The following is a 20,413-nucleotide window of genomic DNA, read 5'->3' as shown; positions in this document are numbered from 1 at the left end:
TCATTTTTACCACCAGGCATGGGGGAGTTGAGATAGCTCTTCCCCCTAGGCCATTACAAGTTATGCGTGGTATGTTTGTGTGTATGTTTGGTTTTATAATATGGGTTTTTAGTTGTTTTTTATTATTGGATTGTACATGTTGTATTTATTATTGTTGCTAGCCGCCCCAGGTCTGTGGAGAGGGGCGGCATACAAATCCAATAAATAATAATAATAATAATAATAATAATAATTATTATTATTATTATTATTATTATTATTACTACTACTACTACTACTACTACTACTACTACTACACACTGAATTTCAGATATGGTACAGAATACACATTCAGACAAAGACCTAGTTCATTTATCAAACTGGCTCACAATATGGTTTGTTTGTAACTTAATCTCTTACTCAAATCAGCCTCATGTGCTTTGTTCTATGTAAAGCATGTCTTAGTCATAGCATAAATTCATCTCAGTGTGAACACACACATTAGTAATGAGTAATTACTACACGTGAGTAATGGCTTATCCAAGGTCTATGGTAGGAATCACAAATGGTTCGGCTGACACAATGTGCGAAGTCAAAACCAAACAATCAATCTAGCAAGATATGTTAATAAGATCCTGTGCTCTACAATGTGGACAGGTAATAGAGCTCTGGAGGATTTACACAGATCAGCAAGAATTTCTGACTCATTATTTAATCAGCAGCTATGTAGCCCCCACAATCTTTCCACTTAAATTGTATATTACTGCTGAAATGAATAAAAGGTGGAGGCAGAGAAAAGTAATTATGAATGCGTGGAAGGAGAAATATGCATTTTCTCCAACTTCATTATTTATTGGTTTCTTAGTGTTCTAGTTAAAAAACAAATTGGATCCGCAGATGCCTACCCCACTATTCTTTTAGAGAATTCATAGAATATTGATAACCCAAAGATTTGTAGTTTAGGATGACAGTAATGATCATAATAACAACAAATATTTTGATCTGAATCAGCTGTTCTCATATATGAGCTTTGTGTTCCTCTGTTTAACCAAAGAGCATAAATTTCAATAGCAGAAGTCTCTGAAAAATTCATTGTTTAAAAATTGTATTTATTCATTTTAAAAAGAAGGTGCAAGTATATAAATGAAAAAGTTATCAATTTTTGGAAAAATATTTTAATTAGTGATCTAATTATCATAAGCTTACAAAATACTGCAACCAAATTTACATTACTTATTTACATTTGCCTGAAGAAACATGATACACTGAAAACATGAATTTCACACACAAGTCTCAGATTTATGAACTGAATCCCCCTTTTTTTAAGCTGGTCTTTCAACAATTAAATGAAGAAGGTTCTTGGTTTCAGCTTTTTCTGCTCTGATTATCCTCAAGAAACAGATAAACTAGCGTGACTAAAACAAATCTTATGCATGGAAGATCTATTGCTTTGGATATTTCTCTTTGGCTTAATGGGCTAGTGTAGTTTCTCTAATCTCCCCTACATCCCAGCCAACATACAGATGAAAGTATCTCTTTTGCTTCTTCAGACACAGATTGCCAAAATTCAGACAAAGGCTAAAGAATGAGTCAAATCCCATCTCCTTTAGGATCTGCTGAGGCCAAAAAAAGGGATGCTAGCAGGTTGCAGGCAGTATCTAAACTGTACATTTTGCATGCCAGCACAAGAAACAGCCATACAATTTCACAATGTCTGATTTCTATTCCCCTCTATTTGTCATTCCTGTAGAGATAATAGCTCCAATCCAGTTTTGACATATTGTGTAAATGAGACCTCATTTTCAAATATTAGGGACTGTACTTTGGTTCCATTATCAACAGGTTTTTCCCTGACAATCTAAACAAGGGGGTAAAAAGTAAAGGCCTTTTTAAATATAATAATAATTAGAATAAATAGTTTTCTCATTTAATTTTATAACAATGCATTTTAGAAAAGTATACTATTTACTTTATAGCAAAACTTTTATCAAAAACTCTAAACTCAGCTATGACTGACTGCCTGATGTCTAAACCGCATTATCCATGTAATACAGTTTATGTATAATTTATAATTAGGGTTCATACATTCTTCCATATTTATTTTCTCCAAGAAAAAAAAAACCTGGCAATTGCAATTGCTCCCTTAAAAATCCATAGGATGTATATCTTTGGGAATAATTTATTACCCAACTCATCAAAATTTCCCATGGTTTTACATAGGTTCTGGTATGCCTTTCATTTTGGTAGCAATATGGGGGATTGGTAATCTTGTTTCTTATTACATAAGTTGAAATATATGAGTGGATAGGAATCTGTGACCCTTTAGATCAGTGATGGTGAACTTTTTTTCCCTTGGGTGTCAAAAAAGTATGTGCTTGCGCTGTCGCACATGTGGGAGCGCCCACATCTATAATTCAATGCTTTGGGAGGGCAAAAACAGCTTCCCACATCCCCCTGGAGGCCCTCTTGAGGCCAGAAATAGTCTGTTTCCCAACTTCTGGTGAGCCCAGTAGGCTTGTCCTTCACCCTCCCCAGGCTCCAAAGGCTTCCCTGGAGCTGGGGGAGGGTAAAAACGCCCTCCCCCTTCAACCTGCAGGCTCTCTGGAAGTCAAAAATGCCCTCCCAGAGCATCTGAGTGAGCCAAAATCTGCTGACCAGCACACACATACACATTGGAGCTGAGCTAGGGCAACAGCTCGCGTGCCAGCAAATGTGGCTCCGCGTGCCACCCGTGGCACCTGTGGCATAGGTTCGCCATCACTGTTTTAGATGTTTTCAGACTTCAATTTCCATCCACCAGCATAGCTAATTGTCAGATATGATGTAGTCCAACAAGAGCTATGGAATCACAGGTTCCCAACTTTGGCATGTATCATACTGCTACTATCCTTTGGTTTTCATGAGAAACATACACACATATAATGAATAACAAATATGATAACCATAAAGAGATGAGCACAAATTATAAGCATTCCCATAACACTGATCTAGTGGTTTCAAGAGGGCAGTTAGCCTTTAAGGCAGGATAAACAGCAGCAAAGGACTGTCCGGCAGGGATGCTTTCTCCGGTATTCAAGTGCTTTCCTCACTTCGTCTTTAGCGTCCCCAACATATTCTTGCACATTCTGCATGTTGAACGCAATGACATCAAAGGTGTCAGCCTGCTCTTCCACCAGCAATGCCACCTGTAGGAAAAGTTCGTGGACCTCTTTGATTCGAGATTCAAGCTTCATCAGCTCTTTGTGCCGGGTTTCTATCTCATTCAAGGCAGAGCGAGCCCCTTTGGTGTCAGACAGCAGGTTCTCGGAGAATACATCCCATCGGCCTTGCTCAATTATGTCCTCGATCTGATTCCCAGACACTTCTTTGCCCATGATCTCCAGCTGCCGCTGAATCCTAATTTTGCAATTGTCTCGCTCTTTCATCTCAGTTTCATTGTAGTTAAACATGGCTTCCTGAAAAGCATGCATGAGATCGACATAATGATCCTTGCACACACGGGTTACAACGGCATTTTCACCATATTCTGTTTCTGCATTTTCGCCCAGATCTCTCAGGACCTGAAGCTTTCTGTGGATTTCCTCCCCGCGGGCCTTAATATCCTTTGCTATGGTGTTTGTGTCTCGCTTGATGCTACTGAAGCGACGCATTGATGTCAGGAAGCGATAGTTTTGTTTGCACAAGCGCCTCACATCTTCCTTCAGGCGGTGATTGTGTGTTCGAATCTCTTGAATGTTTTTGTAAAGATTTGCTATGGCATGGTCAGTTTCAAAAAGAAGCGTTCCATGAGGTCTTTGGAAGTCATCTTCGGCCTCTCCAGTATGTTGGCTGTACAGCCTAGATAATTCATAAAACTCCAAGAGTCTGTCTCTCATTTTTCTCCTAGGAAGAAAGAGCAAATAAGTCAGATAGAAGTGATGAAGACAGATTTATTTTAATTACAATATATGAATCGAAGTTTGATATGCCACATATTTCCATATTAATCAGAAATATTCCATATTCATCATAAAAATACTATCAGAAAGACACTAACTTTCTGATTAATTACTGAATTTCATGAATCCCTTTGTCCTATTGATAAATCAGAATATTTATAAGGTAAGAGCCTCGGTGGCACAGTGGTTAGAGTGCAGTACTGCAAGCTATTTCTGCTGATCACCAGCTGCCAGAAGCTTGGCAGATCAAATCTCAGTAAGCTCAAGGTTGACTCATCCTTCCAAGGTCGGTAAAATGGGGACCCAGATTGTTGGGGGCAATAGGCTGACTCTCTGTAAATCGCTTAGAGAGTGCTGTAAAGCACCGTGCAGCGGTATATAAATCTAAATGCTATTACTATTACTATTATAGATCCCCTTTGTAGAAGTAGGAAATATTTAACTCAACCTTTCCCATTCTAAGGTCCTCCAATTATGAATTTAGAATATTTTTACTGAGGTCACAGGTCTACACAGGATATTAGGCTAAGAAATAATGTAAATACAGAAATGCACATTGCTATTCAAATAGAAAACAAAACTGATATATATCGAAACCAAGAAGTTTTCTGTACATTAGTTCTATACAAAAGCAGAATTTCCCACATGAAATGTAAAGCAAAAACCTGGGGAAAATCTTATTGTTTATTGGAGTTATTTTAAGAAGATTCTCCAGGAGATATTTTTGCTATTTGTGCAGTTTCACATCTAACTACTTCAAAAGAGCTGATCTCATAAACTTGTCTACTTACTGTTTTATGTCCACTTTTGAAAGGTCAGTCAAACATTTAAGATATTACTTATCATCCAAAGCCTTCCACTATTTCATTTATTCATTAAAATTTTATTCATCTGAAGATTTCAGGGGGATTACAGCACTGAAAAATAGACTGGGCTGAGAGAATAGTGAATGGATCAATTTAAATTCTGTGCTGGGCTTCAGGTTCTGTCTTACCTTAGCACTACATTCAGTCCACTACAATAGACTGCTTCTCTTGGACACCAAGTGGCAGCTGGAAAATAAACACTTCCATCTGGTCAGAGTTTGAGTTTATAAAGATAATAGCCACAAGCTCAAACCTCTTAGACATGAACCCAAACCCAGAATTAAATATGCTAATGATTTACTGAAGAGAGTCCCACACTTTTCAGTTTATTGACCTCTTCATGAAGTTCCATATTGTTTGTTGAACCCCATACTCTTTTAAGTAATAGTACTAGGAGTAATAATTAGTTTGAGTAGTCACATTGACCATTGGAAGTCAATATTGATCACTTTGGGGATCCCTACTTTACTGCGATTATCATGCTGGTCAATCAGTTGATCACAATCCATTGGGGGAGGGGGCATGGATGAATTAAAATGTCAAAGATGCAAATATCTTCCATTAACCATTTTAAATATTATCAGCTGAATTGATACCTGACCAGAGTAAATTATTCCATGAAGCTTTATATTTTTTTTTTGCAATTGAGTCAGAAGCCTGGAGGCACATCTGGGTTGAAAGGATTAGCCACCTTTGCCCTGGGAATGCCCAGTTGGGGGCTGCTTTCATATCTCTTGTAAGAGCTAGAGTGAAAGATGAGAGCTCAACCCCACCCCTCGGTCTCTATTGGGTCTCATACGTGGGCTTGCTAACCTCCTGCCCAGCATCCTAATCACTTGTGGTGCCACACTCTTGTATGAAACTATCATACTGACTAAATTTGAACTATTTTATCTGCTGCTGAGTTGCAGCATAAACCCCTCCTTAGCATAACTTTTCCTTAAAAACCCAGCTTTTATTTAGTTTTAATTTTATTTCCTTTTTTAAACATTGAAGTGCTTGAGAACTAAAGAGCAGAGGCAGCACCATAAATTAATCGCATCTACAGACTCATTAAACATTGTAGTAGTTAATGAATTCACAATTTCACAATAAAACTTTACTAATCAGATTTTCAAATTTACTATTTCAATAAAATGACTCTTTTAAAAATATTTATCCAAAATTTATCCAACATTTGGCTTCTCAACCAAATACCCACCACTAATGTTTCATAAGAACTAAAACTTTCTAATAAACAACAGCAAGGTAGAATTTGAGATTCATATAGATAGAGCACAAGAGGATCTAGGTATCCACAAATAAACTGTAAGGTTACATCAAGTTGAGAGTGATGCTTCCATCTTTCCAGTCAAACTGCATTCCTTACTCTTACCACACTTTTCATGCTACTTGTACATTTAACATGTTACTCAAGAAAACTCTGTCCTTCCACTCAGTATTCACAACATAACAGGTTTCTTATTCTTTTGAAACAAGAATCAATACATGTGTACTACTTTGAAAATGATAACTGTTGCAATAACAAACAGGAAATTTGGCATTGCAAGGCATTACAAATATACCTGCAGTGGTGAGATTTCACCTCAAGTACTAAATACAGTTCAGAAGACCACCATTTAAGAAGGATTCAGACAAACTGGAACTACTTCACAGAAGGGCAATCAAGATGATTCAGGAGCTAGTAATTAAATCCTGTAAGGGGAAAAAAAGAATAAAAGCATTTCTAATGTTTAGCACAGAAGCTGAGGAGAATATGATAGTACTTTTTAATACCTAAATATGGCATGAGTCCAAGATATGTTCCCAAGTGAAAACCGTGCCCTGAGTGAATGAAACTTTTTGGGGGGGGGGGGTAGTTTTGGGTTAGGGTAGACTTGGGGTTTTCCCACAAAATATTTGTAATTATATATGTGCTATAAATAAGGTTAAATAAGGTCCAGGAGGGAAGTGTTTTTAATAGGAAAGTGAACACAAGAACAAGGGGACACAATCTGAAGTTAGTTGTGGGAAAGTTCAAAAGCAACGTAAGAAAATATTATTTTACTGAAAGAGTAGTAGATCCTTGGAACAAACTTCCAGCAGACATGGTTGGTAAATCCACAGTAACTGAATTTAAACATGCCTGGGATAAACATATATCCATCCTAAGATAAAATACAGAAAATAGCATAAGGGCAGACTAGATGGATCATGAGGTCTTTTTCTGCTGTCAGTCTTCTATGTTTCTATAAAATGAGTGCCAGAAGATTTGCTGTAATTTAAAACAGCCGTTTCATCATTTAAAGTTCTGGAAATTCCCCTCAAAAATTTATCCTAATTCTGCCCAATTTTGAAACAAATCCTTTGATATTAAGCCTGCTTTCAAGCTGAGTCAAGTTGCACACTCAATATATCTTAGCCAGTCCTTTTAACCAGTTCTACCAACAGGTGGAAGTAGATGGAACACTTTAGTTATGGGAGTGATTTTAACAATATCACTGTTTCGTTGGGTTGTCAATGTTTTAATACGATTGCCCACTCAGGATTAAAATTGGGGGGAAAGAGAAATAGCAATATAGAATAAAAGCCTTTCTAAAGTTTAGCACTGAAGCTGAGGAGGATATGATCGTCCTTTTTAAATACCTGAATATTGTATGAGACCAAGACATGTTCCCAAGCATTCTAGATGATAGGGCAGAAAATCAGATTTAAATTACAGGAAGGAGATGCCAAGAGATTATTAGCCAAGCCTCTGTAATATAAGAGCAACTGAAAAGGTGGACCCAGAGAGATTGCATGTGTTCAAAAGGATGTTAGCTGGAATCCAGCACTAAGTTCAAGATTTTCAACAAGACTCAATGGTGTAAAACAGTGGTTCTCAACCTTGGCAACTTTAAGATGTATGGACTGATTCTCAAGGTTCTATACATTTTAAAGTTGCTTATGTTGAGAAATGCTGGTCTAAACAACTCCCCTTCTAGCTCTATGGGGCTATAATTCTGTAGACAATTTCTGTCTACAACTGCGAAGACTGAAGTCAAGGATTTTTTAATAAGATTCACCCTTTGAGTCCATCCCATTCCAAAATACCATCATTGGTTGGGCCAGTATATGAATTCAATTTCATTTACCCTTAAAATTAAATACTGTATACTGTATTTGATAGTTTCCTCTCAAGTGATTAATTGTGTGCCTTTTTTGTCACATGGCAGTTTGATAAGGGCTTCTAGAGATCTGTGGGAGCTACATAGATAGATGTGGTTTAGAAGAAAGACAGAAGGAAAACTTCTAACCATTTCCCCCTGTGTTTTATGCGAGGGCACAATCCACAACACAGCACACATTTTATGAAATCCTAAGTTCATAGGTAAACCACTGGCAGCCTGACTCATCAGCTAAAGGAAATATTGCTAATCACATCTTCATGCAGGAACAACCCACAGTCCTTATACAACAGTCACAGTACACATTTTGGAAAGTCATAAGGATTACGTTGCATTAATGTTACAGCCACAAAATATTTGAAAATATTTGTTTGTTTGTTTTTCTATGCTGCCCAACTCCCTAGGGACTCAGGGCGGCTAGAAATATGATTAACATTTTGTGCTGTCTGAATTGTTTCAATCAGACAAGTTTCAAATGCACACTACAGTTTGCATTGGCCTCCCAAAATTCAAAATCTAGGAACAATACAAAATTAGAATAGTTACAATTTCGTCCCTTTATAGTTCTTATTATATTTCTATTTTTGAAAAGTGAATGGCTACCATCTGCATCCCTAGGTGATTTAATAATGTAAGGGGAAAATGCTTTTTTTAGAAATACAGAAGCTTATAAATAAGAGGGAAATCAAGTGAGAATTGATTAAAACAGAAAGCCAAGACTTCTCTCCTTCAAACTGACCTTTCACTAATCTCTTCCCATCCTTTTCTACTTGGTCTTAGCTTGTATTCTATAAGATTTAGCATTGATTTAAATTGGAATTCCCCAGAGTGGCCAATATCAACAACTGTGGGATTGATAAATGGCTGGAAGTGTCAAGCAGAGTCAGTAATTGTATGATAATTAGTAGCAACAAACTGAATCTAAAGTACAAGAGCATGATGACTACTAAAATACACCAATCTCCATCCCTATGTTAGTACCCTTATTGATGCTCATCAGATGCATCCCACCTAATTATATTAACAACCTCAGTAAAAATTGAATTTTAAATTTAATACTTTCATAAATATTGCCTATTTTTATGGTCATTATTACTGTTTTACAAAAAATACTTAAAGTTGTACTGTGGTACCTTTACTTACAAACTTAATTCGTTCCATGCCCAGGTTCTTAAGTAGAAAAGTTTGTAAGAAGAAGCAATTTTTCCTATAGGAATTCAATGTAAAAGCAAATATGTGTGTGATTGGGGAAACCACAGGGAGGATGGAGGCCCTGTTTCCTCCCAGGAGATACCTAGAGAGGGTCCATGGAGGCTTCTCCCTGCCCTTTCCGGCCCTTTTTCCTCCCAGGAGATACCTAGAGAGGTCCCACGGAGGCTTCTCTCTGCCTTTTCCAGTTACAGTTTCGGAGGCTCGGGTTTGTAAGTGGAAAATGGTACTTTAGAAGAGGCAAAAAATCTTGAACACCCGGTTCTTATCAAGAAAAGTTCGTAAGTAGATGTGTTTTTAGGTAGAGGTACCACTGTATTCATTAAATTATTTTCATATACATTTTCATGGTCATCACATCCCCTATAATAAATATTCAGGAATTGGTGAGCAATCTGGAACTTCATAAAAGGGGTTCATGAGTTGAAGAGTTTGGGGATTCCTGATTTAAAGGGTTAATAATTTAGCATAATAAATTCTGCTTCAGAAATCTCTCCTATTGGAAGTAGAATTTGCTCTGTGCTTTAGGACAAGAATCTTTTTTAGTTTACATGCCAAAAGGATGTGTGTGGGTGTGCTAGCATGTGTGCATGTGCCCACACCCCTTTCCCCTGCATACGCACTCCCCTGTGCTGCCCTCCCACATGCTCACAATCCCCTCCATCCCCGTGCATGCACATAAGCCTCACTAAAGCCTGGGACATGAAAAAAATGGCCAAACAGCCAAACAGGAAGTTTGGAAAAACGTACTTTTGGTTTGCCCATTGTGCTGTTTTTTGTACTTGTGCACTTCAGAAGCTTCCCTGAACTCTCTGGAATGCAAAAAACAGCACAACGGGCAAACCATAATTGTGTTTTCCAAACTCCCAGTTTATCCATTTGGCTATTTTTTACACTCCGGGGCTTCAGGAAGATTCCCTGAATGGAGAGTGCAAAACAACCACACAATGAGCAAACCGGAAGTGTATTTTCCAAACTTCCGCTTTGTCCATTGGGTAGTTTTGTTGCACTCCAGGGCTTCCCTGAAGAATCCAGAGGGTGAAACAGCCTTTCTCAAGGCCATCAGCTGGTCACCCCGCGGATGCACATTGGAGCTGACATAGGACAATGTCTCACATGCCATCCGCATGGCATAGGTTTGCCATCATGGCTCTACTGTTTCATGCTCAAAGTAAAACTTTAAAATAATCATACATGAATTTCCTCTGTAGCTGCTTTTCTGCTCACAGCTGTCAGTTCTGTTATTCATCTCGAAAGCCCCAAAGTGACCAAACTGCTACTGTATATGGCTTTGCCTAGTAATGCTGTGAGAGCAGAACTCTTTGAGGCAGGCTCTTATAGCACTCACTGTCACATCCTTCTAACTCTGGCGCAAGGACATCCTACTAACCACTGTCAGAGAATGTGTCCTTGAGATATTGACTTTATCTTTTTCCCAACCACCGCAGAGTCGAGCTTGCATCGGGCTATGATTGTAGTTTCTCAACAGCATTTGATCTCCTTGACAATTAATCCACAACGCTTTGCCCACAATGTGATCAATCATTTTGCAAAGACTGGGATCACATGCCAAATTGGTCATTTTAAGCTGCCCGCCACCTCCTCTCTGATGGTTTAGTATTGTTCTACATGGCCTTTTGGGGTTGGACTTCAGCAGATTGGATATCTGCTTCCAGAGAGGCGTTGGCCTACTTATACATGTGACCAGGACCTTCCAAAGCAATTATCCAGTCTTATTTGGGTTTCCAATTTTAAAGAAATAGAATTAGTGCACACTTGATCTATCACTAGGCTCTTGGATTTAGGATGAGAACAGGGCTACTGTAGTCATGTGGGACTCACAACAACTCTGCCAATGCTGACATGGATTTCAATGAAATACACTAAATCCTGTTTGCCTAATTTATTTATTTATTATTTATTTATTATTTATTACTTAGATTTGTATGCCGCCCCTCTCCGAAGACTCGGGGCGGCTCACAACATGTAAAAAACAAATCATAAGCAATTAGACAAATTTAAAATATTTAAATATTTAAAAAACCCCATATGCTAACAGTCACACACACAGACATACCATGCATAAATTAAACGTGCCCAGGGGGAGATGTTTCAGTTCCCCCATGCCTGACGGCAAAGGTGGGTTTTAAGGAGTTTGCGGAAGGCAGGAAGAGTAGGGGCAGTTCTAATCTCCGGGGGGAGTTGGTTCCAGAGAGTCGGTGCCGCCACAGAGAAGGCTCTTCCCCTGGGGCCCGCCAACCGACATTGTTTAGTTGACGGGACCCGGAGAAGGCCCACTCTGTGGGACCTAATCGGTCGCTGGGATTCGTGCGGCAGAAGGCGGTCTCGGAGATATTCTGGTCCGATGCCATGAAGGGCTTTAAAGGTCATAACCAACACTTTGAATTGTGACCGGAAATTGGTCGGCAACCAATGCAGACTGCGGAGTGATGGTGAAACATGGGCATACCTAGGTAGGCCCATGACTGCTCTCGCAGCTGCATTTTGCACGATCTGAAGTTTCCGAACACTTTTCAAAGGTAGCCCCATGTAGAGAGCATTACAGTAGTCGAACCTCGAGGTGATGAGGGCATGAGTGACTGTGAGCAATGAGTCCCGGTCCAGATAGGGCCGCAACTGGTGCACCAGGCGAACCTGGGCAAACGCCCCCCTCGCCACAGCTGAGAGATGTTGTTCTAATGTGAGCTGTGGATCGAGGAGGACACCCAAGTTGCGGACCCTCTCTGAGGGGGTCAATAATTACCCCCCCAGGGTGATGGACGGACAGATGGGATTGTCCTTGGGAGGCAGAACCCACAGCCACTCCGTCTTATCCGGGTTGAGCTTGAGTCTGTTGACACCCATCCAGGCCCCAACAGCCTCCAGGCACCGGCACATCACTTCCACCGCTTCGTTGACTGGGCATGGGGTGGAGATGTAAAGCTGGGTATCATCCGCATATTGATGATACCTCACCCCATGTCCTTGGATGATCTCGCCCAGCGGTTTCATGTAGATGTTGAATAGTAGGGGGGAGAGGACCGACCCCTGAGGCACCCCACAAGGGAGAAACCTAGGAGTCGACCTCTGACCCCCCACTAACACCGACTGCGACCGGCCAGAGAGGTAGGAGGAGAACCACTGAAGGACAGTGCCTCCCACTCCCAACCCCTCCAGCCGGTGCAGAAGGATACCATGGTCGATGGTATCGAAAGCCGCTGAGAGGTCAAGGAGCACCAGGACAGAGGATAAACCCCTGTCCCGGGCCCGCCAGAGATCATCCATCAACGCGACCAAAGCGGTTTCCGTGCTGTAACCGGCCCTGAAACCCGACTGCTGGGGACCTAGATAATCGGCTTCTTCCAAGGACCGCTGGAGCTGGAGTGCCACCACCTTCTCGACAACCTTCCCCATAAAGGGAAGGTTGGAGACTGGACGATAGTTGTTAAGTACGGCTGGGTCCAGGGAGGGCTTCTTGAGGAGGGGGCGCACAAGTGCTTCTTTATAGAGTGATGGAAAAACTCCCCTCCCCAAGGAAGCGTTGGTAATCTCCTGGGCCCAGCTCCGTGTCACCTCCCTGCTGGCCGAAACCAACCAGGAGGGACACGGATCCAGTAAACAGGTGGCGGAACTCACAGCTCCGATGGCCTTGTCCACTTCATTGCTTCAGTGTTCCTTCAGGGTCACCTTAGAATTAGCTGATCAATTTTTTAAGTCTCTAAGAGTTTCTTCAGACAGTCACTATTGATCTGCAGTTGATTGCATGGATCCAAGCTTTGCCTGGAAATAGTATTTATATACCATATTTTTCAGAGTAAAAGACACACCTTTTTCTTCCCTAAAAGAGGCTGAAAATTTGGGTGCATCTTATACTCCGAATGTAGCTTTTTTTGAAGCTTTTTATTCCAGCCCTAACTATGTGCTAACAATCTTTCCAGCTTCCTACTCCCTCCAAAGAAGGTTTTTTCCCCCAGCCCTAAATCTTTGCAGGCTTGTTTTCATTCTTACTCCCTCTGAAAAAGGCTTTTTCATCCCTAACCAGAGAATAAAATAAGGTGCTGAAGCTGAACGGACTAAGAGATATTGTAAGGGACACTAGCCAGATGGATACGTGTTAGGTAGATTTTTTCCCCTACTTCCCTCCCCCCAAAGTAAGGTGCGTCTTATACTCTGGTGCCTCTTATACTTTAAAAAATACGATATTTCCCCTGCTTCTTTGTTGTTCACCTGAAAATCCCCATTTCCTTCTAATTTGGATCACACAATTTATTCAATGAGGCAGTCAGCAGTCCTGGAGAAAAGCCAAGTAGTGTAGGTGACTTTAAACTGAGAGACTGATTAATGGCAAAACATTCAACTCCTTTCTTCAAACAGCATGTTACCAGTCTTCCTGCTGGAAACCTTTTCAAATGAAGGCATCACCTGGCAAATGTGACTTCAGTAACCGAGTTGTCGAAGCGTGGAACTCATTACCGGACTCCATAGTGCCATCCCCAAACCCCCAACACTTTACCCTTAGATTATCCACGGTTGACCTATCCAGATTCCTAAGAGGTCAGTAAGGGGCGAGTACAAGTGCACTAGACTGCCTTCCGTCCCCTGTCCTATTGCTCTCCTATATCTCCTATACCTTTCTTCTATTCCTATATCTCTTCTTCTATTCTTTCATTGATACGTTCTATTACTATACCTTCTTTTCTATTATTTCTTAGATATATTTTACTATGAATATCTCCTCTATAACCTTCATCATGTATTTTACTATGTGTATATAGATATATACCCACTAAACACCTCATTGTGTATTGGACAAAATAATAAATAAATAAATAAATACATAAATACATAAATAAATAAATAAATAAAAATAGAATGTAAACTTAGGTTCCATTTTTGCAAAGCTGGGATGATCACATCTCCATTGTACATATGCGCATGATGATTAAGCGAAAGTAAGACACTAGCTTGCCTCAGTAATAAATAAATTCAGATAAATGGCTTTGTTGCTTAAGATAGTTAACCCAGGAGTGCACAACTTTTTTAAAAAAGCAGAAGATATGATAGGATTGGTGAGTATATGCCAAAAAGTAGCAAAAATACCAGGACACCTATTGCATTTAAAGTTAATTAAATGAAATAATTACTAGGCTTGTCAAATAATTTAGCTATCCAGGTGAAAGTGCCTTCTGAGCATGCAGGTGCCTTACCTGGGTGATTTCAGCAGGTCTGAAAGGCACCATGCAGAGCTTTCATCGGTCACTAAAATAAGCTGATACAGAAGAGGTAGTCAAATGATTTGCACAGTGAATAAGATCCCCTTGCCATGTATGAAATCATTTCCCCTTGTCAGATTGAAAATTGACATTTCACAACAAATGTGGGGGGGACCGACTTCAGGGACAGTGCTCAAGGGTTTAGCCACAGCTTATGGTCCCCTATATAAATTGTATCTAAGCAATTTATCGTTAATAAAGTGTGAAAAGAAATCACAAGAACAGCTTTACTGTGTTTATATTTTGTATCTAGTGCCAAATGTCATCATGTATCCCTTTCAATATCTCTTAAACTCATAGATTACCAGGGTAAAACAAATCATAAGACACCATTTGTAATTTCTAAGTTAATCTCTGGTTGTCTTGTAACAGCTAAGAAGCAAAATATGCACCAACTTATTATGACTAAGCACAGAGAACACTGTACATTCTGCATTTAGCTGCAGTACCTGTATTATCTAGTCACTGGATACATCACCCTTATAAGGTATATACTATTAAGTGACACAAAACCTTGTGATTTTCATGCTCACAAGTGCTAGATGCATTACGTAATAAAGCTGATTACACAAATACTAACATGACCTATCCCATTACTGAGCACAAATTCCAAGCATATCTCAGATTCTTTTTTTTTATCCTATACATTTTTTATGATGTATATCTATGTATATTCATGCCCAGGCATATAAAATGCTGAAATGTAAATGTGACAAATTTATAACAAGGAAGAAATGCATGCAAAATTTAAAATGGACCACTCCAAATAATAAAACAATTGATTGCTAGTTCTGACCTAGTGTTTTTTTTAAAAATACGCTCTGATATCTTCCTTACAAATCTTAAAACAAAGTAGGATTTGGAAGAAAGTTCTAAAACCTAAAGTATATTGTTTTTAATACCTTATATTAAAATTTAAAAAATTAAAATAAATTAAACATTAATAAATTAAACCTATTAATTACTACATTAAAAAATTTAACAGCTTTGCTATTGCTCATGAAGAAACTATGTCATATGGTCATTGATTCTTAATGTACTATCAACAGCATCCTATTCTTCCATTCTCCATAAATAAGAGTCACTGGATTCATTGAAGCATAATCCCTAGCAGATTAGTAGTTATATAAAATTAAAATTAGTAGCTGTAATCTAAGTGAGGCCTATCACGTAAGAATAATTATTAAACACACTCCCCACACATTGCATTCCATAAAAACTATTCAAGTTGTATTGTTCTTCAACATATTTTTGTTAAACTTCACAAGAGTAATACCTGCTGTTTTAAATTGCATTTGCCTCAAGTTATATCCCAAACAGGTATCGATAACTGTAACATCTCTCCATCTTTGACAAGATTGATCTTGAAGGGACTTCATTAAGTGGCAAACACTGTAACTTTAATAGATGCTAGTTTGTTTGGGATCGTTCACTTCCTGTCGCAACTTTCTCTTCTGCAGATAGAGCTCTGGACTCAAACAAATGTCTTGGAGGCAGAGTCTTAAAGAATTCTTCCATGTTACAATTCTTAGACTATGCAGTATGCAGTTAACATTTCAATTCCCTCAACTTTTTGCAACTGCATCCTGATACACTAGAGCAAAGTGCTGAACTTTATTTTAAAAAGGTTCTTGAGTATGTGCAAGCCTGTATTTCGTTTTAATCCAAGATTAATTAATCCATTTAATCATTTAATCCAAGGTCTAACACATGGTAACTCCAAATCTCAACTAGCAAATGCTCTGTTCTGCACATCGGCAAAAAGAAGCAGAACTCTAAATACAAACTGAATAATCAAATTATCACAGATAACCCCCACTCAGTTAAGGACATCGGAATACTAATTTCAAAAGATCTAAATGCCAAAGTCCACTGCAACAACATTGCCAAGGAGGCTTCAAGGGTTGTTAATCTAATCCTGCATAGCTTCTGCTCTGGCAATCTCACACTATTTATCAGAGTTTACAAAACTTTCGCCAGACCCATCCTAGAATACAGCTCATCTGTTTAGAACCCATGCCGCATCTCAGACATTAACACCCTCAAAAATGTCCAGAGATACTTCACCAGAAGAGCCCTGCATTCCTCCTCCCGTAACAGAATACTGTACGAAACTAGATTTACAATCCTGGGGCTAGAAAGTTTAGAACTATGCCACCTTACACATGATCTACGTATTGTCTACAAGATCATATGCTGCAACATCCTGCCTGTCAACAACTACTTCAGCTTCAACCACAACAACACAAGAGCACATAACAGATTCAATCTCAAAATTAACTTCTCCAAACTTGACTGTAAAAAATACGACTTTAGGTATAGTGTTGTTGAAGAGTGGAACTCATTACCGGACTCTGTAGTATCATCCCCTAACCCCCAACATTTTACTCTTAGACTATCCATGGTTGACCTCTCCAGATTCCTAAGAGGTCAGTAAGGGGCATGCATAAGTGCACCAGTGTGCCTTCCGACCCTTATCCTATTGTCTCTCCTATATCCCATATATCTTCTCTTCTATCCCTTTATCTTTCTTCTATTCTCTCATTGATTTATTTTATCCTATACTCTCTCTTCTATTCCTTCTCTAATTTTATTTCCTTGAAGGTGTCCTCTACTACCCTCATTGAGTATTATTGTGTATTGGACAAAATAAAATAAATAAATAAAATCAAGCATAATATCAATACAGCTTCTGTTGCCCTAATTCTAAAAACATTTATTTGGGAACCTAGCATTGTTTTGTTGTAGAAAGGAATAAACCCACCCTTAAGGCAAAAACAAAATTAGTATCTGTAACCGTATGTCTGACTGATGACCTAGGTAGAGTCTCAGCCATCCAGGTCATAGTTACCCCAAAGGTGCTTTTTCAAGAAGCAACTGGACTTTCTGGTTTTCGTTTGAAGACGTTTTGCTTCACATCTAAGAAGCTAAAAAAAGCCGAAGAAGTTTCTAGGATGAAAAGTGAAACATCTTCAAACAAAAACAAGAAAGTCCAACTGCCTCTTGAAAAGGCACTTTTGGGTCTGCCTGGCTAGTTGTCCCTTTGCTATCAAGTGGTTTTAAAAATGAGAAGTTAAAAATTATGCTGCCTTGAAGAATTTCATCACCAGGGTGAAAATGTCAGCGTGTCTGTGCCAATCCAGATGACCATACTGGATGGTTTTGTCTCTGAGCAATCACGTGCTATACTATAATTATCCAGGCCAGTGGGGCTCTGGGTCTGAGGTTCTGTCCTAACAGCATTAGAAGTCACACATTTCAGCATCTAGCCTCGCTTATCTCACACAATAGATACTCTCTATTGGAATACTCATCCTTATTCATCTGTGCTTGCCGAACTTCTAAATTTACTTCCTTCTCTTTTTACATGTTCATATCACATTTTTTTCCCCACTGAGTTGAGAGATCTCCTTTGGATCCCTTTATATGCCCTCACCTCCCACCCAAGACCCAGCCCTGTATCTCTTCTCAATACCCTTCTTGCCATTGAAAACATAGAAACATAGAAGATTGACGGCAGAAAAAGACCTCATGGTCCATCTAGTCTGCCCTTATACTGTACTATTTAATGTATTTTATCTTAGGATGGATATATGTTTATCCCAGGCATGTTTAAATTCAGTTACTGTGGATTTACCAACCACATCTGCTGGAAGTTTGTTCCAAGGATCTACTACTCTTTCAGTAAAATAATATTTTCTCATGTTGCTTTTGATCTTTCCCCCAACCAACTATTAACCGGGGATCATTATTTAATTTAACATTGAAGGTGATCTTGGATTATAGTATTCTGGTCTGGCATCTTTGAATGAGTACTTATGAGATATTTTCCAAACCTCCAGAACTAATCAAACTAATCAAGGAGAGAAGCAACTTAAAACTAAGAAGAAAATTCCTGACAGTTAGAACAATTAATCAGTGGAACAACCTGCCTGTAGAAGTTGTGAATGCTCCAACACTGGAAGTTTTAAAAAAGATGTTGGATACCCATTTGTCTGAAGTGGTGTAGGGTCTCCTGCCCAAGCAGGGGGTTGGACTAGAAGACCTCCAATGTCCCTTCTAACTCTGTTGTTATTTTTAGAAAAAGCAAACCAGAAACGTATTAACTGGGGACTATGGGAGAATGAATCTGACACATCTGGTGGGGGACCAGAGGAACTTCCCCTTAACTATTTAGCTCCTGACAATAAAGGAACAAAGTTCATTTTGAATCAGTTTGAGAAAAGGCAGAAATCTTCTCCTAAAACACCCACAGCCCCCGTCCTGGAAATCAAGCAAACACTTACCGAGAAGAGAGCAATTGACTTCCCGCCGGGTCGCTGTCCAGCCAAGACTACGCCGCCTCGTGCAAAAAGCACCTGTCAAGCCTGGGAGTTTCCCCGCGGCGAGTGTTAATCCCCGCCCCTGGCCCCGCCTGCGCGAAGCTCATTGGCTGCTTCGTTTGCCAATTTTTTTTAAAAAAAAAGTGCGTCAGGGATGAGCGATGCTCTGGTACGTATGTGGGGAGGTGATGAGTCTTCATCTTGTGAAGGGAGAGCGGGCGGGTCAAAACTGCCTGGATAAACGGCGGCGGTGCCCGGATCGCTGCCGCGCGGCAAATACCCGAACTCCCCCGTGTTTGGTGATCCGGGGAATTCTAGGCAGGCTCCGCTGAGGCGACATTCGCAGCAAAGGCGTGAACTGAACCCTGGGTTTCAGCATCAGGGCAACCGGGCTACTTCTGTTCCTCTCATCCATCCATCCATCCATCCATCCATCCATCCATCCATCCATCCATCCATCCATCCATCCACTCAGTTTCGCTTTCCAAAAGCTGGACAAAATTACTGCCGGTTATCCGCAGAGAATATATAGAATAGAATAGAATAGAATTCTATAAGGGGTGTGCATAAATGCACCAGTGTGCCTACCGTCCCTGTCCTAATGTTTCCCTCTTATTAGTACCAATATGTATATAAACAATGTTATATCTTTGTATACTACCAATACGTCCTTGACAAATAAAATAAATAAATAAAAATAAATAGAATTCTTTATTGGCCACGTGTGATTGGACACACAAGGAATTTGTCTTTGGTACACATGCTCTCAGTGTACATAAAAGAAAAAGATACATTTGTCAAGAATCATAAGGTACAACACTTAATGATTGTCATAGGGGTCAAATAAGCAATGAGGAAACAATCAATATTAATAAAAATCATAAGGATACAAGCAACAAGTTAACAGTCATACAGTCATAACTGGGAGGAGATGGGTGACAGGAATGATGAGAAAAAACTAGGAAAGATAGACACAAAATGTGTAAAGACTACTTCAATTTGGGTTGGGTTGTTGTTGTTTTTTAAATTTGTGCAGCAAAAAACTCCCTGGGGGACAAAAGTTCATTTTATGGAGTGATTCCATTCTGGAAGACTCCTTGGGCTGGGTAGATGCTCAAGGTGCTTGGAAACAAAGTCTGAATATAAAAGAAAGGTGGGAGAAAGGAGTATTGTGCAGTTTTATAAGAATAGGCACACTGGACATGTATCTCAATCCATTGTTCTTGTTGCAATAATATTTATTAATTTATTAATCACATTTATATGACCACCTATCTCACACAATAACACTGTCAATTATCGAAAAAGTCACAATCAACATTTTTTTGGGAACTTAAGAAGAACTATTTAAAAATCAGAACTGCACATACTAGTTTCTGTTTTGATTTTCCATTTCTCCCTGTTGTTATATTTCCTATAATTGTTAACAATTTAAATGTAGATCACAAGATGAATATATGTGGGAAAGAATTTTTATTAATACATGAGACTACTTATATTTGTTAATAGGTACATGGTTATTTTTCTTCCCTTTTTTTGCCTCTTCTTTGCATCTTTATAACACTTTATATAAATAGTGTGAACTGGAATCAGGTCATCATAAATAGGTATAAACACATTTTAAAAAACATTTAAAATATTTTTTTTTCATTTAATAAGAAGGAACAACTAATATAAATA

At 39.2% G+C, this 20,413-nt stretch overlaps 1 protein-coding gene across 3 annotated transcripts; it reads right to left on the bottom strand.

The window, feature by feature from the left end:
* Positions 1-1,067: 1,067 nt before the first annotated feature.
* Positions 1,068-18,782, bottom strand: STX11 (syntaxin 11). 3 transcript variants are annotated; one of them, XM_070739978.1, is made up of 4 exons: positions 18,698-18,782; positions 14,346-14,407; positions 6,349-6,478; positions 1,068-3,861 (listed from the first exon to the last, which is right to left on the bottom strand). In XM_070739978.1, the coding sequence occupies exon 4, from the start codon at positions 3,852-3,854 to the stop codon at positions 2,988-2,990; it is 867 nt and encodes a 288-aa protein (XP_070596079.1). In that variant the 5' UTR covers positions 3,855-3,861; positions 6,349-6,478; positions 14,346-14,407; positions 18,698-18,782; the 3' UTR covers positions 1,068-2,987. The 3 variants fall into 3 exon arrangements, with proteins under 3 accessions (XP_070596079.1, XP_070596095.1, XP_070596087.1); XM_070739994.1 differs by lacking the exon at positions 14,346-14,407 and having other exon boundaries at positions 18,698-18,731; XM_070739986.1 differs by lacking the exons at positions 6,349-6,478; positions 14,346-14,407; positions 18,698-18,782 and adding an exon at positions 4,912-5,353.
* Between the last annotated feature and the right edge of the window lie 1,631 nt (positions 18,783-20,413).

Source organism: Erythrolamprus reginae, chromosome 1, assembly GCF_031021105.1.
Source record: "Erythrolamprus reginae isolate rEryReg1 chromosome 1, rEryReg1.hap1, whole genome shotgun sequence".
Taxonomy (NCBI): domain Eukaryota; kingdom Metazoa; phylum Chordata; class Lepidosauria; order Squamata; family Dipsadidae; genus Erythrolamprus; species Erythrolamprus reginae.
This window is presented reverse-complemented; position numbering and strand designations above follow the sequence as displayed.